We start from the raw sequence: 25,572 nt of genomic DNA, 5'->3' as shown, positions 1-25,572 counted from the left end.
AATTTATGTCTCTCTTTTTTTTAAAAAAATTGATCAATATATTGTTCTTCAATATTTGAATTACCCGTTTCAGTTTACTTATACTATTTCAGTATATGTACTTAATTAGTAAAATAAATTACTTAAAAACACTGATAAAACATACATTCAGTCAAATAATAAACATTTTTAGGTTGTAAATTTTAATTGTATAATATCAATATATTCCATAAAAATTAGGTTGCCACTCTTTTATGGTGTTTTGTCAATATTTTGGTGTATATGTAGAATACTGTAACCCGTAGCAAAAATAAATATGATCATCATCTTCATCAGCTGGAAAATATACATTTTTTGCAATCCATCTATAATAACCAAGCACAATCAGTGTTTGTTAAAAATGTTAAAGTAATTTTGTTACTGGGTGTTAAATCTCGTCCCGTCGCATCCCATTCCGTCTCGTCCCGATCTATCCTGTTATAAATTTTATGTCCCATTACCATTTCCTTTTAAAGAATTACTCATATAATAATGTTATTAATAAATTTTTGCTAAGAAATTTAGACAACATATTTATAGTTATAATTCCATTTGGGCTGAATTTTAAAAAAAAAATATGGTTTAGAAGAATTTTATTTTAAGTTGTGAAAATTATTGACCATGGATCCATACGTACATGCGGGATTATATTTATAAATTTATTTATTTGGTATAACATTTATAATACAAACCTATATTAGTTTATGAATGTTTTAAACTAATAATCGTCTTACCATGAGCTTTGGATTGATATGATGAAAAATCTGGATCGAATGTCAACCGAATTAGCGATCGTTAAAAACTTGAATTATCGAATAAGATAAAAAGCCGCGAAAAAATAAAAACTTCTTGAACCAAATGATCCAAATAAAATTGGCAAACGTGTCAAACTCGTCTGTTAAGGGATGGATACAGTGTACTCTTAAATTTTTGGTACCTTTATCTAATCCGATCTTTACGGGTAAAAACTATCTCCACGTGACTTATAAATAACATTATCCAAAATATGGTTTGAACTTTAAACGTAACATACGATCACTGTAACCGTAACTGTAAATGTAAAAAAATATTTAGAAAATAGTATGAATGTTATATAATGTTTTCAGTTATTTTTTCTTTCTAAATTCTTATTTTTAAGATCTATTTTGACTTTAAAAATAACTGTGTGGTTGAAGTTTAAAAGCACCTATTAGGTTCATCTTCGTGGTTGGAGTTTACTCGAGCAATCCACCTAGCCTAATTACATGTATAAACATAATAGCTAGTAAATACAGATGTTACAATTTTTAATATGCTAATGGTGAGAACTTCTACTTTACTCTCATCTTTCTTCTCATTATATACAATTTTTGTAATATAAAATCCTTAGCACAATACACTCTCATAATACTTTTCACCTCTCTTATCCACTCTATACCTGTTTGTGGCTACTCTCCCCACATATCCACTCTATACCTGTTTGTGGCTACTCTCCCCACATGTTCGTCGTCCTTGTTATCAATATCTTTTGCTTAAATTTTTTTGTGTGTGTGTTTAACAACATCAACCCCACAATACCTCCCTCTCACACTCATTTACAACATAATCAAGTTCTAGTTCTACATCACTGTTTTTCCTATAAGGTTTCTTAGCTTTGGCCTCTTTGTGAACTTCAATCTAAGCTTGTCTTCTCCTTCAGACTCCACCCTACCATTGACATCATCCTAATATTGTGTAGATTGGAAAGTTCAGCCACATTTTCACTGGTGTAAAAATTTCAGTTTATATAAAAACCTAGAAATAAAACAAACAGTATATTTGAAACTAAGAAAACCAAGTTCAATTAGGTCAGATAACTTACATATGCTGGTACGTCTCGTATTATTTGACCCAAAGGATTATAAGTCTAGAACCTGAAACATAAGGATAAAAGATTATTAGCATGAGACTGGTTGTAAAGTTTCAATGGATACTATAGTTTCTAATTTTTTTTTCTTACAGTTGTTGTAACTCTGTTGCTAGATATAACCCCTAAATTGGTGTTTAGATTGGAAAGTTTAGACTCAAATTCAATACTGTTATTTCAATTTATAGAAAAGGCAAGAAATCAAACAAAATCATGTTGATTAACATACCTGAAGCCTCGATTTGCTTTTGAAACATCTAGTATGCTTTCCTGATCTCGATACTGATTCCAATAAATCATAACGGGAATCAAATCCAAAATTAACGTTAAAAAACCATTGTTATTAACTTATCTTTTAGACCAAGTTTTGATGATTTACTTACCAAAGATTTCAAGGTAAAGATCTTTATTCTCGGCAACACGGCCAATCCTTGCTTGCCAAGGTTCTTGTTGATGATACCTTGTCACACATCGATATATATAGAAGCTCTTTTAGAGATACCGCTACTCTTCATGTATTATATTGGTTTTTGACCTCTAGTTACTATCAAAGAAACATATTTAGACAATTAATTAGAATATTAGATTATGAAAAGTTCTTGCTTTTGGACTTACATTCTGAGGAGGCAATGAACTCTTGCTTGGTCATGTGCTTAATTTCATCCAATTCTTTTGAGTAACTGGTAATCTAAAAAGCATTAGAATGGATTAGTAAAGAGTTACCGTTTGTTGTATAAATTAACCACAAACGGATAAAATCAGAAGAGGACTAAGAAAGTAATTATAGGGAAATTGGTGGTAGCACTAGCATAACAATAGTTTATAAAGGACAATACTTGGGTTCACCCCTAGGGGTAAACCTCTTCATTCACCCCATTATCATATAAGGAAATAAAATCTGTGTACATTATCATAAAATTAAAAACTTAAACCACTCTTTTATAAACCCAAACCAATATATAATTTCATTCTAATTATAAAATCTAAACCCTAACCATCACATTTGTAAACCCAAACCGTTATATAATTTCATTCTAATTGTAAAATCTAAACACTAACCATCTAATTTGTAAACCCAAACCGACATATAATTTCGTTCTAATTGTAAAATCTAAACCCTAACCATCTAATTTGTAAACCCAAACCGACATATAATTTCGTTCTAATTGTAAAATCTAAACCCTAACCATCTCATTTGTAAACCCAAACCGACATAATTTCGTTCTAATTGTAAAATATAAACCCTAACCATCTAATTTGTAAACCCAAACCGACATATAATGTCATTCTAATTGTAAAATCTAAACCCTAACCATCTAATTTGTAAACCCAAACCAACATATAATTTCGTTCTAATTGTAAAATCTAAACCCTAACCATTTCATTTGTAAACCCAAACCGACATATAATTTTGTTCTAATTGTAAAATCTAAACCAAGTCAATATTTAACTTTCCTTAAATAAAAGTATACAGAATTTGTTTTCTTAATTTGTTTTGCTTTTAAATATTAATTTTGATTTATTTTTAAATAAAATATTAAATAGAACATTGTGTTTGGTTGAGAAGGGAGGGGGTGAATACAAAGGTTCATCCCTAGGGGTGAACCTAAGTATTTTTCGTTTATAAATAGGCTAAATCGTATGGAGCTTTTCTTAGGAATTGACACCAAAATATGCAACATTGTTGCTCTCATTATTCAACCTTGTAGCAGTTTGCAGAAGAAAGATTTGCAATGAGCCACGTGAAAAAAGGGAAACACACCTCAATACAACTCAACAGAAGGATATCTTTCTCTACCAAGAACACATACACCGCAAAGTTTTGTAGGCGTTGTCTTGTCTCATCTTTAAAATAGCGGACCTGTATATACACAACAGGAATTAAACAGTCTATTTTCATGATGATATAAGGCACAACCAAAAACCAATAACTAATAAACCTAAAGAGGACTCACATTGACAGCTGCTGTAGCATCCTTCTTCATTGCCTCTCCGTATTTGACTTTCCAATGGATCCGATAGTCTTAATCACTCAAGGCCAATGAAAAAATCACCAAGACTTGTGAGAGAATTATGAATCTTCTCTGTTTCCCTTATAACTTGTCACATCAAATCCAAATGCTGTTGCTATTTCAGAGTATTAGAGTGCAGTCTCAAATCAATATAGGAATGGGAAAATCGATTAACTTACATGGCAAAAATATGTTTGTTCTCTGTGAGAATCCCATTGTTCAATTGGATTTCTTATCTGTCACGAACCCAAGAGAAAAAACACATTAAAAACCAGAGAACCCACCAGAAGAGTATCTTACACAAATCGATTCAGATTGGAAAAGAATAAAGAAATTATCGGGACATGAATCAAACATATTTTTGAGGTTGAGTCATTGACGATTTATGAGACTGATTTTATCATCTATTGTTGCAAGTGGGAACTGTATGTTTTAAATCTGAAAAATATAAAGCAAACAACAAATTAAGGCCAACAAATCTATTGTTGTAAGCGAATGAAATTGCTTCACCATAGCAGATGGATTTTGAAGTGATTGAGACCGGTAAGCGAAGTGGTGAGTTAGACAGATCTATATAACAATGATTAAACAAACAAACAATACATACCTTACTCTTGAAATCCCACTCTGGTTCAATTTCCGACACGTAACTATACTAAGTCCACTCGCTGTTTATGCCAAAATCAAAATCACTATCGCTCCTACTAATACTATCGTGGTCTTTCTCGTCTTCACCTTCTTTTTTTTTTGATGCGCGAAGAACAAAAATCAGCATCCTTCTCCAGTAGCTAATGAACGGTTGAGATTTATGCTCAAGAAAATATTGAACAGCTGAGATTAAAAACTGAAACCGGGTAGATAACTGGATAAAAAGGATCCGCGTGTTTATCCCAATTTAAGTAGTTTTTTTTTTTAACATCTTCATTCTTTATTAATTAGAAACCGAGAATACAAATGTATCAATGAGCGTACAAAATGAAGCTTCGCATACTATACTACCAAAATTTAAGTGTAACGAAATAAACGAGAGAGTGAAAAAATATGTTGCCTTCTGTCAATGATAAGCCTTACACGCTAACAAATTAATCAATATGTTATTTTCTTTCATCGTCTTCGTCAGTCTATTATGATCTTCTTGTTAGGCTATCTTTCCTTTTATGTAGCACTAAACCTTTTTATGAAAATCAAAGGGTTGCGATCCATCAGTTACATCGCAAGCCACACAAATATTTCCATCTCCTGTGTTAGGAGATGGTGTTATTTTGGTTGCAAATATCACCCATGATAGATCCATAATCTTGATTCCTTTGTTGATATTCTTCAATGGCCATATATGAATGGTTACTGTAGATAACTTCAATCTCCAAAACCACCGAAACGTACTTAAAAGTATGTTCCACCATATATAACGATAAATCACCAACAGACACACTAAGCACATGAGACAGAATAGTTTTTCTCCGATTTGAGCAATCTGATGAATAATCCATCTTGGCAAGATGAAAAAACAAGACCACAAAAACCATATTCCATCATACATGAACCATACTCTATCATTGGATCCAAAGAAAACGTCACCACATCCACATAGACCAATCAATAGAGCAAAGTTTGTTGAGCACCAATATGAAAAACCATCAACATCGAACATTGACCCCACCTTTAGGAGTGAGAGTAAGATTCCCATACCCGCTGAACAGAGACGGAGAAGTTGTTTACCACTAAGATTTGATCGATCATCGCCATCATCTAATCCAACATTTGGGTCGCCGGGATCCCAGATCCGGGATTGAGAATCATCTTTCGAAAAGCATTTCATGCCGAAGCAAATGCAATACCGATGAAGATCAATTTCAATCAACGAACAAGGGAAAGCACATGAAGAAACCTTCAGCGGAAAGGCATCGACACACCACCGAAGAACTCGTCGTTGGATTATGGTCGGAGTGAATCTCATCCCAAAGGAGAGGAAAATTATGAAGAATCGAAACAAAAGAGCCAATGAATTTGGAGAAATCATTGGCCAAATTATTGAGGATTTTATAAACTAAAACAGAGAATTGAAACTACAAACAAAGGGGAACACCGATCAGCGTCAATAAAGTCGACGCCGGCCGACAAACAGTTAGAAATTTTTTTTTGCCGGAGGTCTAGAGATGTGGAAACGTCGCCTAACGAGGGCAGAGAGAAATCATGACTATTTTCCCCACCTTTTACTTACAGTCTCCGAATTTAAGTAGTTAAATAAACGAAATTAACCTTGGCGAATTTTGTTTGTTTGTATTTTCAATGGCATACCCTTGTAATTTCTTACAAAACAAAGGTTTATTTTATAAACGTCTTTACGATTAATAGTAGGGATGATTATAGTTTAGATTTTACAATTAAAACAAAATTATATGTCGGTTTGGGTTTAGAAATGATATGGTTAGGGTTTAGATTTTATAATTAAAACGAAATTATATGTTGGTGTGGTGGTTAGGGTTTAGATGTTATAATTAGAACGAAATTATATGTCGGTTTTGGTTTACAAATGATATGGTTAGGGTTTAGAATTTAAAATTAGAATGAAATTATATGTCGGTTTGGGTTTACAAATGAGATGGTTAGGGTTTAGATTTTACAATTAGAATGAAATTATATGTTGTGGTTTGGGTTTACAAATGAGATGGTTAGAATTTAGATTTTACAATTAGAACGAAATTATATGTCGGTTTGGATTTACAAATGAAATGGTTAGAGTTTAGATTTTACAATTAGAATGAAATTATATGCCGGTTTGGGTTTATAAAAAGCAGTTTAAATTTTTAAATTTATAATAATATATACAGATTTTCTTTTTTTATTTTATAAGAAGGTGAATGGAGAAGTTCATCCCTAGTATTGTTCTTGTGCAAATGCTCTTGGTTTGAGAAACCCTACATCTCAGCTTATCCATGCTCTAGGCTAGTTCTACAATTAGTCCTCGTATTGCATCTCAGTTAGGCTTTCAATTTACCAAGATTACTTCAAACCAAGTTCACACTCACATTTTCTTAACGACTAATTTGGGTTTTAATTTTTAAACCTCCTGATTTCGCGGAAAAAATGGAAAAGACATCGAGAAATTTAACTTAAAAACAATGATAAACACAAATATATTGTAAAACACTTGGAGTGGACTTCCATAACCGGCCCGTTACATGTTTTAGTGTGTAAGGCCTATGGCCGATGACCCATTATCTTTTCCTATTCCTAGTCGGTTTTGTACTAAGGGTTTATCTATCTCTATATATATGTAACATTCGATTGAGTTAATAAGAAATAAGAATAAGAGAAAACCTCCTTCGAGTTTCTCTAGTTTACAACACGTTATCAGCACGACTTGTTCTAAAGTCCAACTAAGAAAACCCTAAAACCCTAAACCGCCGCCGCACAACCTTTGTTCGTTTAAACTCTCGGCGATCGGTTCCTGTTCGTGACAAGTTCGTGGTTGTTTAAGATCGACGATTGGTTCTAGTTCGTGGTCTGTTCGTGATCAAGCTTTTGTCTGAGACTAGTCCGAGGTTCGTGGTCAAGTTCAAAGAGAAATCCGAGGTCTTTAGCTCCCGGATCAATACTAGTCAAACCCCAAACGGTGGAAGGTATCACAATCGAACCTACTAGAACCTATGTACCGAATCTGATCATTAATCCTATAAGAACCCCTAAAACTACAAGTAAATAATCAACAAACAAGTTCATGAACTTTGAAATCCTAAAACCCCAGAACTTTAAAACTTTAAAACCGGTTGTTATGATGCTTAGGGTTGTTTAGATTGCTTGCAATTAAACTGTTTATGATATGATTAAAATTCGGTTGTATTTGATTGTTTGCTTGGTGCATGAGAACCTTAGAACTAAAATCTAAATTCGAAATCCATAAGAAAATATTAATCTGTTTGTTCTAAGCTTTAAATCCGATTATCTTTGATCAATTGTTTAAAAATCAAAACCCTATAATGAACTCTTAAAATCGGAATTGTTTTGCATGAAAAATCAAAACACAAATTAGGATAACTTCTAAATTAATTACAGTCATTATCCTAAAAACCTAGTAATGTTGTAAACTAGAGAATCCGAAGGTGTAATTCTCTTGTTCTTATTATTCATAAACGACTTGAGGTTACATATATATAGTGTAGGACTTAAGCCAAAACAGAATAGGAAATACATAATGATAAACCGACCTAGTCTAAGACTCATGGCCGATGAGCTTCATGGACCTGGACCGTATATGGGCTTGGTTATGGAGTCCATCCTTAAGTGGTTTATAACACTCCCCCTTGGATGACATAACCATGCCGATGCTAAGGGATCGATACAATGTGCTTGGGGATGCTGCCTCATTAAAACCTTACGAGGAAAACCCAGTGGGACAAAACCATGGTGAAGGAAAAAGAGTACAGCACACATTACTCTCCTGTTCCAAGCATCCATATTCCAATCTGGTGCGTGAGCTTCTTGAATGTTGTCGTCGGCAATGATTTGGTGAAGAGATCGGCTGAGTTGTCGCATGATTGAACTTGTACCACTTGAACTTCTCCGGCCTTTTGTAGTTCATGTGTGAAGAAGAACTTTGGTAAGATGTGCTTCGTCCGATCTCCATTGTTGTATCCTTCCTTGAGTTGTGCGATGCAAGCCGTATTGTCTTCGTATATAACAGTTGGCTCCTTGTCTTCGACCATACCGCAATACGTCCTGATATGTTGAGTCATCGACCTCAACAAAACACACTAAACTTTCTTTGTTATAACCTGCATCAGCAAAACCAACTAAAACCTTCTTTGTTATAGTTATTATAATAGAAACCCAAATCTAATGTTCCTCGTAGGTAACACAACACATATTTGATACCGTTCCAGTGCCTTTGGGTCGGACAAGAACTAAATCTTGCTAGGAGGTTCACGGCAAAACAAATGTCTGGTCTAGTGTGGCTAGCCAAGAACATTAACGCTCCTATAGCACTGAGGTATGACACTTCAGGACCAAGAACTTCTTCATTGTCCTTCTTTGGACCTAATGGATCTTTATCCAAATCAAGACTTCTCACAACCATTGGGCTGGTCAATGGGTGAGTCTGGTCCATATTAAACCTCTTGAGTACCTTTTCTGTATATGTCATTTGATGCACTAGGATTCCATCATTTATGTACTCAAGCTGCAATCCCAAACAGAACTTAGTTTTACCTAGGTCTTTCATTTCGAATTCTTTCTTTAAATACTCTACTGTTTGGGCGATTTCACCAGAGGTCCCAAGGATGTTTAAATCATCCACATACACTGCTATAATAACAAACCCTTTGTTTGCAAACTTCTTTATAAAAATACATGGACTGATTGGGTCATTCTTATAGCCTTCTTTAGCTAAATACTCACTTAATCTATTATACCACATTCGACCACTTTGTTTCAGTCCATAAAGGGATTTGTTCAGCCTAATGCAGTACTGTTCTCGAGAACCACTCTTATCTTTGAGCTCAATACCCTATGGTAATCTCATATAAATTTCATTATCCAGTGGACTTTATAAATATGCCGTTACAACATCCATTAACCGCAAATCCAGTTTTTCTCTTATAGCCAGACTTATTAGATATCTAAAAATCGTTGCATCCATCACAGGGGTATGTCTCTTCATAATCTATTCCTGGTCTTTGAGAGATTCCTTGTGCTACAAGCCGTGCCTTATATCTCACAATTTTATTACTCACATTTTTCTTCCTTACAAAGACCCACTTATGTCCAACTGGCTTTATATCGAATGGTGTCCTTCAGATCGGACCAAACACATTCCTCTTCTTTAAAGAGTTTAACTCCACGTCAATGGCTTCTTTCCACTTTAGCCAATCTTTACTTTGAGTGCACTCTAATATAGATGTGGGTTCATAGACGGGAGTGCAAATACTTCATCAATGTTGACATTCTTACGGTTCCATTGTATTCCAAACATGAAATAATTGATTGAGATCTCATCATTATCAATACCTTCAGGTCCTTGAGGTTCAGCGTCCCAAACCTCATTCGGTACTTTAGGATTTGCCGCGGCCATGTCTGTAATTTCCTTAACCTCGGACTGTTTTGCACCTTTCTTAGATTTCCGAGGGTTCTTATCTTTGGAACCTAATGGTCTACCACGTTTCAAATGTGCCTTAGACTCTGTAGCAACTTGATTATTGTGTTCCTTTTGAACATCAATACGTACTGGTGCATTACAAGCTGGTATGTACGATTTAGTTACTCTCCTTGGGTCAGCAAAGGAATCTGGCAATTGATTAGCTAGCTTCTGTAAATGAATGATCTTTTGAACCTCTGCATCACATGCTAGAGTTCGAGGATCTTGCCAATTTAAGGATGTTTGATTCCATGTTAATTCTTTAACCAGCTTGCTTGTCTCTCCACCCAACATAGGAAATTCAGATTCTGTAAATTGACAGTCCGCGTATCTAGCCTTAAATAAATCTCCTGTGGTTGGCTCAAGATACTTAATAATGGTGGGAGACTCATATCCAACATATATTCCCATCCTCCTCTGAGGTCCCATATTAGTTCTCTGTGGTGGAGCAATAGGTACATAAACGACACACCCGAATATCTTTAGATGGGATATGTCTGACTCATGACCCGTTACTACTTGGGATGGTGAATATTTATGCTCACTAGATGGCCTGACGCGTATAAGCTCTACTGCATGTAATACTGCGTGTCCCCAAGCCGACACAAGAAGCTTCGACCTCATGAGTAATGGTCAAGCTATTAATTGAATACGTTTAATGAAGGATTTATCTAATCCATTCTCTGTATGTACATGTGTTCCACACTTCCCCCCATGGACATACCATAATTAATAAATGCTTGGGATTGAAATTCACCAGCACTATCTAGACATATAGTCTTAAGTGGAAAATCTCTTTAGTTACATTTATTGGTGATGGCCTTATAATGAGTTTCCCTTGTGTACATGCTACACACGTGAGATTATTAGGGATAACTTTTCTCTCTTTAAGAGTGTGTCCATTTGAATTCATAATAAGCTTACGCATCATGTTAGAACCCGGATGGCCAAGCCGATCATGCCATAGAGTGAACTGTTCATTGAACATTTTATTCTTTGCCAAGTTTGCTTCTATCATGTTAATCTTAGCGTGGTAAAGACCAGTGGCTAGTGCAGATATAGTTTCTAGGACCCTCTTATGTCGTTGAACAGTTTCTATAATATACAGAAACTCTTTGTTTCCTTCACCCTTTGTTTCAACATGATAACCATTCAATCGAATGTCCTTAAATCTCAATAAGCTTCTCTTAGAGCTGGGTGAATATAAGGCATCACTTAGTTCAAGATGTGTGCCATTAGGTAATAGTATATGAGCCTGGCCGTAGCCCTCTATAAGGCTTGCTATACCCGCAATTGTACTAACATTGGCATTTTTCATTATGAGATTAATAAAGTATCTCTTATCCTTCAAGATTGTGTGGCTGGATCCACTATCCACCACAAGTTCACTCTTTTCCTCAGCCATTTCGATAATGATAATAATTTTGTTTTAAACTTTATTAAAACAAGCAAATATATAATTGAAAGAAATAAAATCATTTGAATTTAAACCAAATAATTATCCAACAAAATAATCCAATCAAAGTGTAAAACATAAAACATAGAAATTAAACCAAAAACATCATTTGAGTTCAAATATCCTCTCCTAGACAATCAGAGGTCTCATGATCAAATAGATCATCCTTCTCATGGTCAAAATAATCTTCACCATCAAGATGAACCAGGTTAGCCTCTGGATTTTCTTCAAGCTCTCTTGATAGAGGTCAACAAAGTGCTTAGGAGTTCTGCAAGTCTTTATCCAATGGTTCTCCAAACCACATCTATGGCAAGTGGACTTGGTCTTATGTTGCGGCTTAAATGTCCCGCGGCCCCTACCTCGAACACGGCCGAAACCTGATCGATTACCACGGCCTTGACCACCAAACTTGTGACCTTGGTAAGTCCCACGACAAGGACCACCACGTCCACTTCCTCCACGGCCACGGCCACTCTTGTCCCTATGGACATAGTTAGACTCCTTGGTCTCCTTTGGCTCTTTAGGCTCTTGAGGATTTTTTTTTGCTAAGTCAACCTTGTGAGCTTCTGGTAATGGAGCTGTACCAGGAGGTCTCATTGCACTATTCATCATCAATAGCTCAATTTTTTGCTCAGCTAGCAGTAAACACGAGATTAGGTCTGCATAGGTTTTAAACCCCTTTTCACGGTACTGTTGCTGAAGCAGTATGTTGTTAGAGTGAAAAGTAGAGAATGTCTTCTCTAGCAGCTCTTTCTCGGTCACCTCAGTACCACACAACCTAAGGAGTGAGACAATCCTAAAAAGCTCTGAGTTATACTCATCCACGGATTTGTAGTCCTGGATCCTTAGGAATTTTCAATCAAATTGAGCCTTTGGTAGGAAGCACGGTCTGTTGGTGTTAGTATATGCGTTTCAGCTCTGTCCAAAGGTCAAGAGGATCTTCTATGGTGAGGTACTGATTCTTGAGACTCTCAGCAAGGTGATGGCGTATATGCATAATCGCCTTGTACTTGCTCTTTTCAGAACAATCAGAATTTTCCTCAATGCACTCGCACAAGTCCTTTGATTTCATATAGATCTTAGTATCCAAAGCCTACTGTAAGTAGTTGTCTCCAGAGACAGTAAGGGCAACATAGGACAGGTTGTTGAGTTTTGCCATCTGCAAAATACAGAACATACAACCGTTCATTAGCATGCGGTATTATGAGACCGATCCATGCAATCACTTAATAGGACATGCGGTAATGAGACCAAACCATGCCAAACACATAGGGTCATGCAGTTATGAGACTGATCCATGCCCAACACTTTCACTCAAATTTTGTGGCTTAATCATGCATGCAAGACAACAAACCTAGATAGATATTAGCATGCGACAATTTCCTTTTATTAAGTGTTTCTTTTTCTTAGGTTGAATTTTCTATTCTAATTAGGAAAAGTTTTAGGAAATATTTTTTTAAGTTTTAGGATAATTACTAAAAATTATTTGGAAGTTATCCTAACAATTTTAACAACCTAGAACAAGTCTATGTGTTCGAGTTTATGGTTCATGCATCCGAAAAATTACAGAGATAATTTATGCTACAATCGATTCAATATTGTTTCTATGTAAGGTTCGATTTTAACAATCCAAAAATAAGTCTATCCAATTCGATTTTAGGATTCATGCAGCCGAAATATGCAGAGACAATTTATGCAATAATTGATTCTCTAAACACCTTTAACATGATCCGATTTTTAATACTCAAGATGTATGCAACACAACAAACAACCAAGCAATAATAAACAATCAATCCTTATCAAGCAAATCTGATTTTAGGGTCTTGGAGATTATAGATTTTAATGTTTTGTTAGGTTTGTGCAATTTCAGATTTTAGGGCTCAATAGTTTTAGGATTAGGTTCGATTATATGGTCCAAGGGATCCGATTTTACCTTAACACCAATAGGGGTTAACCGGTTTTGATTTGGGAGCTAAAGACCTCAGATTTTCCCTTGATCACGAACCACAAACCTCGATCTGGTACTGGACAACGAACCGATCACGAACAGGATCACGAACGGCGCCCTTCTCACGAACAGAAACTGAACCATTCACGTACAGGACCACGAACCTCGAACTGCTTTTGGATAGAACTTTGATCACAAGCACAGGCTGCTTAAACTGATCTCGAACAAGAACTAGTCACGAACAGGGGTTGATCGTGAGCTAGTATGGGAAGTAGGGTTCGAGAAAGAACAAAAGAAGAGAGGCGGCGGTTTAGGGTTTTTAGGGTTTTACTCAGCTGGAACTCTGGAACAATTCGTGCTGATAACATGTTGTAAACTAGAGAATCCGAAGGTGTAATTCTCTTGTTCTTATTATTCATAAACGACTTGAGGTTACATATATAGTGTAGGACTTAAGCCAAAACAGAATAGGAAATACATAATGATAAACCGACCTAGTCTAAGACTCATGGCCGATGAGCTTCAAGGACCTAGACCGTGTATGGGCTTGGTTATGGAGTCCATCCTTAAGTGGTTTATAACAAGAAAATATTTCCTAAATTTTTGTGTTAATCCTAATTAGAAAAGGAAAAGTTAATAAAAGGAAATTCTATCTAGCAAAAGGAAAATTTCTAAAACATTAAGATTATGTGTTCATACTATAATAAAAAATCTCTCTAGGATTGTTGTCTTCATGCATATTAAAACCACGAAATTTGAGTGTAATAAGATGACATGGTTCAGTCTCAAATACCGCATGGCCCTAAGTGATTGGCATGGTTCGGTCTCAAATACCGCATGGCTTAAATTTGTTGCATGGTTCGGTCTCAAATACCGCATGATATAACTTGGTGCTTATTTTCTATTTTGTATTAATTCTTGATTGATCACCTAGAATTAATAACTTAGGAAAAGAAATTGATATGAGAATATAATTGATTTTCCTGATAAATTGATATGAGAATATACATTTAGATCTATTATTTTTAGGTTGTTTTTCATATTAATTCTTCTTAGGTTGTTCTTGACTCTCAGAACTTATTTCATATACTTTGTCAATTGAAAAGCATCAACATTCCTTACTCAAATCCCACAATCCTCTGGAATCTCTAGTCTCACCATTGTCATCTCATTACATAAATTAAAGAAAGTACATGTGAGTTCTTACCTTGGTATATCGATCAATGGCATATGGACTCTTTTCAGGCCAAGACATTCTTCATACATCTCTTTTCCTCTCCCTTTTCTCACTTCCAAGGAGTTGATTTCTCCCAAATTATTATTAATATTTTTTATTAATCAAAGGTGTAAGCGAATATTGGGGTCATCGGTAATTTACCTAACCCTCGCTTCCAAGCTTTGTGTGATCATTTGACTCAAGAGTAGAATAATGAGGTCACAGGTAATTACCTACCCCTCTAAACTGATCAAAATCATTTCATCTTTTACTCTCCTCTCTTCTCTTTTTTTTTTCTGATCTTTTTTTTTGAAGTACTGAAGGGAAGAGAGAGGGGAGACTAGCCCTGGGCAAAATACCTGGACCCAAAACCCAAACCTCAAACCCGATCCGAAAAACCCAAACCGAACCCGTATCCGAAAGAAGAAAAAACCCGAATGGATTTAGGATTTCTGAAATTCGGATACCCAAACTCGATCGGGTTTTATCCGAAATCCAAAATAAATCCGATCAAAACCCAATGATATACGAACCCACAGATATAACCCTATGATCATAGCCTATTATCTCTATCTCTCTAACCCTTTTGTTTGTTGCTTTTACCTCTCACCACCGGTTCGTTTTCCCGTTACTCGATCTATAAACACTATTTATTCGGATTAAATCCCCATTCTTCAAGCTGGAAAACCTAAACTGCTACTTATCTCCTTCGTATGAGACTTCACAGAGACATTCACAGGTGATTGTTTTTGTTGTATCGTGTATAATTTTTGTTTGCGAGTTCTACTCTGTTTCAATTTCTGTTGTATCTTGTATCAATTTCTGTGGGTTCTTGGATTTGTTTGTTCGATTGATTGATTTGCAAATCTCCAAATTAAGCATATAAAATTTTTCTCAATGTTGTTCCTTCTTCCCATTTGAATCCGAACTGTGTTCTGCACCCATAATTGGTTTTAGCTTCATGATTTATTTGAAATTCTATGTGTTTTTGTCTTGTATTGTTGAGTAAAGCATGATTGGGTTCTGTTTTAGTTTAGCTTCATGTCTTGTATTGTTTTAGTTTGATCATTTGATTGGGTTATGTTTTAGTTTAGCTTCATGTCTTGTATTGTTTTAGTTTGATCATTTGATTGGGTTCTGTTTTAGTTCAGCTTCATGTTTCATGTGTGATCGCTGGGTTTTGTTTTTGTGATCGATGGGTTTTGTTTGTGTTTGAGCTTCAATGTCTTGTATTGTTTTAGTTTGATCAGTTGATTGGGTTCTGTTTTAGTTTAGCTTCATGTTTCATGTGTGATTGATGGGTTTTGTTTTTGTGATCGATGAGTTTTGTTTGTGTTTGCGCTTCAATGTCTTGTATTGTTTTAGTTTGATCATTTGATTGGGTTCTGTTTTAGTTTAGCTTCATGTCTTGTATTGTTTTAGTTTGATCATTTGATTGGGTTCTGTTTTAGTTTAGCTTCATGTTTCATGTGTGATCGATGGGTTTTGTTTTTGTGATCGATGGATTTTGTTTGTGTGATCAATGGTGGTCTTGTTTGTGTGATCGATGGTGGTCTTTGATGTTTGATGTTTGTTTAACAATCTTGTTATTTGGTTGTTTGAACGAGATTATGGTTTGAATTTTGAACATTGGTCTCTTTCTGTTTATGGTTATTGATCGGTTTATTGAGATCGGATACCCGATCCGAACCGAACCCGATGGGTGTTTATCCGAAATCTGACCCGAATAATAGAAATACCCGAATGGGTCTAGGACCCCTTAATCTGAAATACCCGAAAATCTGAAATACCCGACCCGAACCCGATCAGGTCACCCGAATGCCCAAGGCTAGGGGAGACATACTTTGAGAAATTTCATAGTCTTGTATGGCCCGAAGAAGAAGTCTAGTCTCCTGATTTCCAACCCCAAAGTAAGAGATTAAGTCCGGTTAAACTCATGATAAAAGTTGAGACAATGTTAGTTTAATCAGATATCTTTTGAATAAGGGCTTTCGGGATTGTTGATACAGCTCATAGGTTTTCCAAACTTCAGTTTTGAGATCAAGCATAATCAAGATTCATAAGAGTATTATCCAAAGAACAGAACCATTAGTTAGAGATCCTAATTCCAAAAAGAAAAATTTTGAAAAATTTGACTCAAAAATATGGTTTTGACTGACGCAATTGAAACTAAGAAAGAAAAAGTAATTATGCGGCTACATAGGTTTTCCAAACTTCAGTTTTGAGATCAAGCATAATCAAGATTCATAAGAGTATTATCCAAAGAACAGAAACCATTTGTTAGAGATCCTAATTCCAAAAAGAAAAATTTTGAAAAATTTGACTCAAAAATATGGTTTTGACTGACACAACTGAAACTAAGAAAGAAAAAGTAATTAGTTAGTAACTAGCCTCCCCTAGACTTAAACAACACTGTCCCCAGTGTCATCAAGCCTGAGATTGACTAAGAAAGAAAAATCAAATTGAAAAAGTAGTGAACTAAAGAACCAGATTCGTGTTACCAATTGTTAGCCTCTGTGTCGACCGATGCAAAGGTTGCATTGATCGATGCACAGCTAAATCGGGTAGAGTCCGATGGTGAATCCTGTTAGTTGCATGTTAGTTGAGTTTCTCTCATGGATGTCAGCTATGTTAAGAATCACTCAAACACAAACATTAAATGCAACATGATAGATAATGGTTCATAATGCAATACAAGTAAAATCTGAAACAAATGACAAACTGATTCAAGGAAAAAGAAAAATGACTCAAAGTGAAAAAGAAAAAGGATAAAAGAAACCGTAAACAGAAGTAGGATCAAGCCTCAGGATCCGCATCACCATCAGCATCGCTATCGCTTGCTGCACCAAAGGGAGGAGAATGTGATCTGCGCCTAGTGGGACGAAAGCAATGGCAGCGAGACAATCGAGAAACTGAGTTCCAGAAGGCACGCATGGTGGATGTCTGGTTCCTGGTAGGCTCCCTGACTCATAGTAGCAGAAGGCTGTGGTGGCTCAAGAAAATCAAACGCTGCAGTGCCAGATGAAGAACCAAACTCAAAACCCCCAGCAGGGTGATCATCAGCAAAACCGTTAGCAGGTGGCTCAGCAGTAGCAGCAGTGCTCTGATGTCGGGAAGACGGTGGTGTAACAAAATCAGCGGGATCAGGAAGAAAACGCAACTGCTCTGCATCCTCTCCAATAGTGGTGAGGTCTGGTCGTGGTAATCTAATCTTCCTCCTTCCCGACATCACAAAAGCTCCATAGCTATTCCCTCTTCATCCAAGTGGAATTCCTCAAATGCTCCTCACTGATAACGCTCCTTTCGGTACAAATGGTGACAGTATCAGTAGCAATACGCAGTCTCTGAAAAATAGGAGTAAGCAAACTCCCAACATACTCTCTCTTCCCACGCCCGCCTTGACCTTCAAAGAGATCAAGTGGGTAGCAACCACTGCACCATAGTTGACCTTCTCAGGATCCACCCAGCTATCATCCTCAGCAATCAAATCATAAACCCCATATGCCATCATGTACAACTCAGTCACTCTCATCTTAGTAGACTCCGTCTTACACAAAATAGTGTTCACTATGGCTCTAAAAATGTACCTGATCATTGGATGCCTCACATCAGTCATAGTGGAACGTCGGGAATCATAGTCGCCAGTACCAAGTAAGACCAGAGATGTGAGACATCTACAAACTGTCCTGGAAATGAAACTTCCTCTGGCTCTCTGCTAAAACCGTAAATGTCACAAAGATCAGGTAAAGAAATCTCATACCAAACTACTCTAATGAAGAAAAGCAGCCTTCCTTCACTAGCTTTCGGGACCTGCTCGTTCTGGAATAGAAGGCGGACTGAAGCCATAAATTGTCGGACCAGCTCCGGAAAACAGTCATAGTAGTGAGTGCACATCGTCCTTAATCCAATCTTCTTTAGAAGTATCAGTACCTCATCATGAATCCCAAGCCTCTGCATAGTAGCAGGATTAACTAACCGAGTTGGCTTGATATCAACCTTCAGCCAAGCGTTGTAAAACAGAGTCTCATACTCTCCCCAAGTATCAAGTAGCGGTCGGTTGATGTAATCAAGCTTCTTAACTTCGTCAGTTGGTCGCCCAGCCCAAGCATGCTGTGACGGAATCCGGTGTCCTTCTCTTCTTGGCCATGGAGCTTGACATGTGGCTTGAAGAGGTGCATTAGGAGCTGGAAGTGGTTGGTATGGCCTCAGTGGAATTGGAGGAGGGATCGCCGGCGGTGGAGAGTCGTGGAGGTTCGGCTGAGCGGCAGCGATAGTGGAGCGGCGAGGTCTCTTCGTCGTTCGGGGGTTCACCATTGCCTCGAATCACAAAACTGAGTATGGGATCAAGTAACGGAGAGAAAATCGAGCAGGTTAGGGATTGGAATCGTCGGATTTGATCGAGAGTCGAGTGAGAAACGGTCGATTGAAGCTTGTGTTCTCTCGGTTTCGATTTCTGATGAGAGTGGCAAAGAAGACGAAGTCGGGAAGCTTAAATCGCGATTTTAGGTTTAGTTGCATCGATCGATGTTGTGGTTGCATCGGTCGATGCAACTATTGGGTCGATGCAACTGGATATTGAATTGTATCTTAGATATCGATGCTACGTCTGGATATTGAATTGTTTTAAGCTCTTAGGTCGATATTGAATTGTATCTTCCAGCATGACTACTCCTAGCTCGTCTGGTCACCCCTGTAGGGTTCCATCCCTCGCCGATGAAGATTTGGAGGATGTCGATGTTCTGACGGACCGGATTATCAAATGTGGGTCCCTCCCATTAATCGCCGACCTTCCGGGAGCAAAAAGACATCTTTTTTCTTAAGTTCCCAAATCTTCTTCTTAACTCGAGTCGGCTTTGAGGGCGGTGAGACTTGGAAATCTCTCTGCTCAGCCCGCCATCATTGCTCTTAAATGGAACCACTGTCCTTGGGATGCTATTGATGGTTTTACCTGTCTCTCAGAGAAAATCTTTACCGAGTGCGGGTTACCTTTCCCCTTCCCTCTTTCATGATGACGTACTTTGCTAACCGCAAGGCGGCGATTTCCCAATTTGCTCCAGCTACGTTTAGGAATGTGGTTGGTCTTTCGATTTTGGCTAAGAAGGGGGTGTTCAACTGACGGTCGACCATTTCGAAGAGCTCACTCGCTTGATGGCAACTGATAGAAAGAAGAAACACGACATTCACTATGTCAGCTCGCGAAAACCTCTCCTCGTCGAAGGGGCAAAAGGAAAGACTTATAACTGGGAGGGATCCTACTTCTTCTTAAAAGTGGTTATGCGGGTTGTCGAGGATCCTACAATCCCCTTTTTATACGACGTGCTAGCCAATCCTGTTATACAACTTGTTTTGATTTCTTGGACATTGCCTTGATCTCATTCCACTCTTTTTTTGCAGCTGTTGTCCCAAGGTGCCTTCTTCCCTATCCTTCCACCTTTCGAGTTGAGATCGACGCGATACAAGCTGTGAGTCCCTTTTATTTGGCCGGGAACAAAGCCGAAGAAGAGCAAAACTCCCTCAAGCAGAAAGGCAACTCCTCGTCGAACAGGAACTCGTCAATAAGGAGGGGGACGAGCTAGAGATTCCGGACGTTTCTGCTCGCTACCGCCGGGTAGCTGGTACCTCGTCGACTCCGAAGTTGGACCCACCTCGTCCTCGCAAAGGTTCAGACGAGCTGCCTCCAGAGGTTGGCTCGTCCAAGAAATCTTTGACGCGCCTGGTGATGCTCGTCTTGCTGATGCTCGTGAGGGAAAAAAAGTTGTGGTGCCTTCATCTCTACTTCCGAACCGGCTTATTGGTCCGGTGGAGACGCTGCCCGAGGGGAAGAAGAGTGGTACTCCTGTTACTGCTAACATTCCTCAGAAGAGAAAAGATGGCGGAAGTTCGTCGTGTCCCAGCTCGGCGAAGAAACAGAAAACTGCGGATTTCCGCTATGACTTCAGTCATTCTTCTACGGCACGTGCTCTGCCTACCAATTCCCTTGCTTGTTCCGACATGTTCCGAAAGATTCACTAAGGGATGGGACGCCTCCCCCCGATCGACCATATGAAGGAAAGGGATGCGATGTTTGACGTTGCGAGGGCTTCCTTCGAGGTTTGTTTTTTTTGTACCGAAGGTCTCGGCTATATACTACTTATTGGTGATTTTGTCTTATTGTTGGCTTTGTGTTCGTGCAGCTCATAGCGCTGATAAATCGTACGACCTCTCGTAATGAACATCGTGTACATGATCTGGAGGCTGCGTCTGCTGCCCGTTTGGACCCGTCTGTCAATAGCGTTAAGCAACTTGAGGGGCAGCTCGAAGAGGCTCTCCGATCGAATCGGAAATTGAGTGACAAAGTTGCCAAGCTCGAGCACCATCGGAGTGGGTTGCTTACCAAAAGGGATGACCTTCGCTTGAAGTTGGAAGAGTCTAAATCCGCACGGTCGAGTTAAAGCTTTTGTTGGAGGCCGAGACGAGTAGGTTGAGGGATCGTCGGGACAAGTACGGCTACTAGTGTAAGATCAACGCATATCGCCTACTCTCGACTCGTGCGCAGAAGCTTCTGTCAGAAATTCCTGGAGTATAACCAAGTCGTGGGGAATGTCCGTATGCTCTAGACTCTTGCTGTCGATGGTGAGATCTTGTTCTTGGTTAACGGTGTGGTGGATGGTGTCTCGAATATGGTGGCTCAACTCAAAGACGAAGTGGAGCAGGTTTTTATTCCTTATATCGTTGAAGCAGATTTTGACATCTCCAGTTGCTTTGCGAAGCCTCTCCCAGAGGTAGGTTGGGTCGAATCCCTGGGTCGGGAGGAAAGAGGAGGGATAGCAGGGGGAGAACGCTGGTGCGGATGATGGGGTTAAAGACCGAGAGAACACCGCAACAGGTGACGGGGACGAGCGGGTTGAGCAAGTCGGTGGTTTGGCTACCGAACCAAGTTCCCCGGTCGCGGGTCTTGTCCAAGGGTCGTAGATTTGCCTGTTGCTGTACCGGGTTAGCTCCCTTGTTTATCTATCTTGTGCCGTTTTGGGGTCAGCTCTCATGTTATCCATCTTGTACCAAAATTGGGTCGGTTCCCATGTTATCTGTCTTGTGCCGTACTGGGGTCGGCTCCCTTTGTTTTAATTTTTGTTTTGTAGCGGATGTTGAGCCGTTTAGATGTTATATATTTTTTTTGTCTTTTAGCAGACTTGATTTATCTTTATACCTTGGTTTTGTAACTTGTGTTGATCATTCAACGGGTGTGGTTTCCAAGGTCACTTTGATTGGTCAGTCTCGCCCTGGGAATTTGCACCTTTTATTCTATAAATTAGCCCTCCAAACTACTCATATCTCATCACTTCACTCCTTTCTTTTCTTTCAAGAGAGTAGCTCATTTGTTAGACAGGTGAGGTCGTTCCTATGCCTGTAACAACGAGGCTGGCGTGGCTAAGGAGGGCCTGAGGGCAGCTTGCTGCGAGGTACTTTTGGTTTCCCAAAAATCGAGTCGAGGAGGTCGTCTTTGATGATGATGTAATTCGTGCGGAGATTTGATCGTATGATGCGTGGATCCAGAGGCTGAGGGCCTATATCATAGCTACGTGCCGCCAGTTCGAGCGTCATTTCCAATTCTGGCATATAGACGGGACCGTGGACTATCTAGAACATATGATCGGCAATGGGCTCTTTGTTTCGAAGTGGAGAAAGGATCGGCTGCTGGAAGAGCGTTTTTGCAGCGAGGCATTACTAGCCGAGGCGGAGATTCCTGGTCACAAAGAGTGTGATCTTGAACCTCCTACAAGAAGACCCTTCGAAGACCACGCGGAGATCGCAGCTCGCCGGGCTTGTATCGAAAGGATGCGTCGTTACATTATTCAGCTGGAAAGTATAGACCATATGTTCTGTGAGAGTAGCCGTGTCGAAGAAATCTGCTCGTATCTCGAGAAGATGGCCGCTAGGGGTGCGGAGGTTCCGACGGACACGCTGGAAGGGTTGCGGAGAGAGTGCCAATTCTGGCAGGTGAAGCTCGGCATACTATAGTTCGATGAACCCTCCGATGCTGACCTAAGGGTCGAAGGCTGAATTTGTCCTACCCGCGGTGCTTGCTTGTTTTGTTAAGTTTTTCTATGTGCCGTAATGGGGACGGCTCACGTTTACAAACTATTGTCGGACTAGGGGTCTGCACCCTTGTTAAATTTCAACACAATTTCTCTTGATTATGCCTTTGTCTGTCAGCTATTCAGGTGCAACGCGTGATGGTTGGCTTATCCTTACTACTCGGCTGAATTTTCAGGTTTAATCAGGTGCGACGTGTGATAGCCGGCTTATCATTGAACTTCGAGTAGCGACTCGGCTAATGTCTCTTTTTAATTAGGTACGACTTGTGACGATCTGTTTTTCCCTGATCTGCGAGTAGCGACTCGGCTTAGATAAAATGTCGGAAAGTCAAGTCGTTATCGGGCCAGGATAACGACAACGAATTGTTCGTATTTCTTTTCCGAGTTTGAGATGATAACAAAAAAAAATTGTATTACTGGCAACTGTGTCCCGTAAACGGGACTGCCTATGTACTCTCTGATTAGGAAGGATCAAGGCGCTCGTAGTTCACATTACATGGTTGATCGGAATAGTAATGAATTCCAGGATCAAGGAGCTGGCTCGCCGCTCATTGTTAGCAGCTCGTACACGCTGGGGTGGACGACCTTGGACACCTTATATGGACTTTCCCAGTTAGCTCATATTTTTCCTGCGTTTGGCTCGGTAGTATTTTCGAAGACTTTCCGGAGGACGAGGTCTCCTCTGTCAAAGTGTCGGTTATGAACCTTCTTTTTGTAGTACTTGGCCGCGGCAAGTCGTAGTTCTGAATTCGTAGAAGTGTCTTCTCGCGTTATTCTTCCAATTTGTCTAGTTGATCCATGATCATCTGGATGTTGAGTGTTATGTCTTGGACGAGCATTTTTCGCCGGAGGCTGGAACTGCCGACCTCAGTGGGAGCCGTTGCTTCCATTCCGTAGGCTAGGGAAAATAGGGTATGGTTCGTTGCCTGCCGTGGGGTCGTATGGTAGGACCAGAGCACTCCATCAAGCTCGTCGGCCCACACGCCTTTTTGGCATCCATTCTCTTCTTCAGGCCGTCAAGTATGGTTTTGTTCGTTGATTATGCTTGTCCATTCCCCTGCGGGTATTTCGGCGTTGAGATCCTTAGTTTCATCCTTCACTTAGCACAAAAGTCTTCGAACTGGAGGGAGATGAACTGTTAGCCGTGATTGGTGATTATTTCGTATGGTAACCCATGTCGGCAGATGATGAATTTCCAAACGAATAGTTGCACGCCCTTGGCTTTGATGTTGGCATAAGACTCAGCTTCGACCCACTTTGTGAAATAGTCGGTGAGGACAAGGATGTAGCGCTTATGTCTTGATGCGGATAGCGGGCCGATAATGTCCATCACCCAACGCATGAAGGATATAAAGCTACGGTGGCTCGTAGTAGTTCGGTTGGTTGATGGATGATGGGGGCTTGGCGCTGGCACTTCTCGAATTTGACGACGAACTTCTCACATTTGGAAAACATTGTCGGCCAGTAGTGACCGTGCTCTTTGATTCGTAGTGCCAAGGCTCATCCTCCGGAATGGTTACCTCCGGCTCCCTCATGAGTTTCCATCATGACTCGTTCCGTGTCGACGCCGTGTAGACACAATAGCAAGGCTCCCAATGCAGTCCACCAGAGTAAGTGCTCCTTCATCAAGGTATAGTGGACAGCTTTCGTTTTCAACCGTCGTTTAGACTAGCCAATCTCTCTTATCATCATCTGAAGGAGGTTCGAACTGCTGTCTTGATGTCGTAGTTTTCCAGGTGGTTCTGATTACAGATCGCCGCTGGAGCTTCTTTGATACTTGGTGTATCGATGCTTTCGACTGGAATAACTCGTTGAAGATCAGGGTCTGATGTTGAAGCGAGTGCTGCTAGAGCATCGGCTTGAGCGTTATCTCCTATGGGGATCTTGATGAGTTCAAACACGTCAAAACGCTTGAATAGGACCCTGACTACGTCGAGGTAGGCAGCCATTGGTTCGCTTTCAGCATCATATTCTCCACTAAAGTGGTTGGCGACGAGTTGAGAGTCACAGAAAGCTCGGATCCGCTTAATTTGTATCCCGCTAGCAAGTTTGAGCCCAGCGATGAGTGCTTCGTACCTGGCAATGATAATCTCCATCAATAAGCAGATCATTGAATTTATCTCCATTATTATCTCCATCAATAAGCAGATCATCGAGAGTTTTTAAACTCAAAATTTTTCATAGCAGATCATTGAATATACCTCCGTCAATAAGCAGATCATTGAATATATCTCCATTAATATGTAGATCATTGAGAGTTTTTAAACTCAAATTTTTTTCATAGCAGAACATTGAATATAATCTTCATTAATAAGCAGATCATTGATTATATCTCCATCATTAAGCAGATCTCTAAGGGGGGGGGGGGTGTATTCAAACCATGATTTTGGAGAATTTAGTGGGATTTATGATATTTTAGATTTTAGGAGATTTAAGTGAGTTTTTAAGGTATTTTGGTGGATTTGTTTTGTGATTTGATGAAATTTGATGAGATTTTAAAAATACTTTGGACGATTTGAAGAGATTCTCACACAAAGATACATTCAACTTGTTAAACACAAAAGTCACCCCTGTACGTAATAGTCAAAAACAATGCTTCATCTCTCTATATATTATAATCAATCCGAACAGTATAACGCAAATATTGAAATTGAAAAGTACATGTATTGATGCAATGAACAAACCCTAAACTGGTTTCTCTTGCTAAACAAAATAATGATCCTGTGATCGAATTAGCATCTTATGAAGACAATTTCATGATCGCTACCCACATGCATTTACAAAAAAAAAAAAAAAAAAAATCTAAACCTAAAATTCCCAAATCTGCAA

The 25,572-nt window shown here is 38.9% G+C and overlaps 1 protein-coding gene across 48 annotated transcripts; it reads right to left on the bottom strand.

Annotated features, from left to right (window-relative positions):
- Positions 1-1,332: 1,332 nt before the first annotated feature.
- On the bottom strand, positions 1,333-4,729 carry LOC104771814 (uncharacterized). 48 transcript variants are annotated; one of them, XR_015593796.1, is made up of 10 exons: positions 4,523-4,699; positions 4,260-4,353; positions 4,095-4,151; positions 3,859-4,024; positions 3,666-3,764; positions 2,519-2,591; positions 2,287-2,447; positions 2,133-2,185; positions 1,859-1,910; positions 1,333-1,721 (listed from the first exon to the last, which is right to left on the bottom strand). XR_015593796.1 is itself a non-coding variant. In XM_087506233.1 (10 exons), the coding sequence occupies exons 4-9, from the start codon at positions 3,886-3,888 to the stop codon at positions 1,904-1,906; spliced, it is 339 nt and encodes a 112-aa protein (XP_087362359.1). In that variant the 5' UTR covers positions 3,889-4,024; positions 4,095-4,151; positions 4,260-4,353; positions 4,523-4,699; the 3' UTR covers positions 1,333-1,760; positions 1,859-1,903. The 48 variants fall into 48 exon arrangements, 25 of the variants coding, with proteins under 25 accessions (XP_087362359.1, XP_010494715.1, XP_087362362.1 ...); XR_015593798.1 differs by having other exon boundaries at positions 3,859-4,002; XR_015593810.1 differs by having other exon boundaries at positions 1,333-1,760; positions 3,859-4,030; positions 4,271-4,353.
- Between the last annotated feature and the right edge of the window lie 20,843 nt (positions 4,730-25,572).

Source organism: Camelina sativa, chromosome 20 (genome assembly GCF_030686135.1).
Source record: "Camelina sativa cultivar CO46 ecotype springtype chromosome 20, ASM3068613v1".
Taxonomy (NCBI): Eukaryota; Viridiplantae; Streptophyta; class Magnoliopsida; order Brassicales; family Brassicaceae; genus Camelina; species Camelina sativa.
Note: the sequence above shows the minus strand (reverse complement) of the source record. Positions and strands in the feature narration are given on the sequence as shown.

Excerpts from the sequence above, each read along its gene's own strand:
- LOC104771814 (XM_087506232.1), bottom strand. The coding sequence starts at position 3,888 with ATGAAGAAGGATGCTACAGCAGCTGTCAAT. Across the intron at positions 2,592-3,665 it reads TTCTGTTGAGTTGTATTGAG|ATTACCAGTTACTCAAAAGA; the intron begins GTGTGTTTCCCT and ends AATGCTTTTTAG. Across the intron at positions 2,186-2,286 it reads TCTTTACCTTGAAATCTTTG|TATCGAGATCAGGAAAGCAT; the intron begins GTAAGTAAATCA and ends TATTGGAATCAG.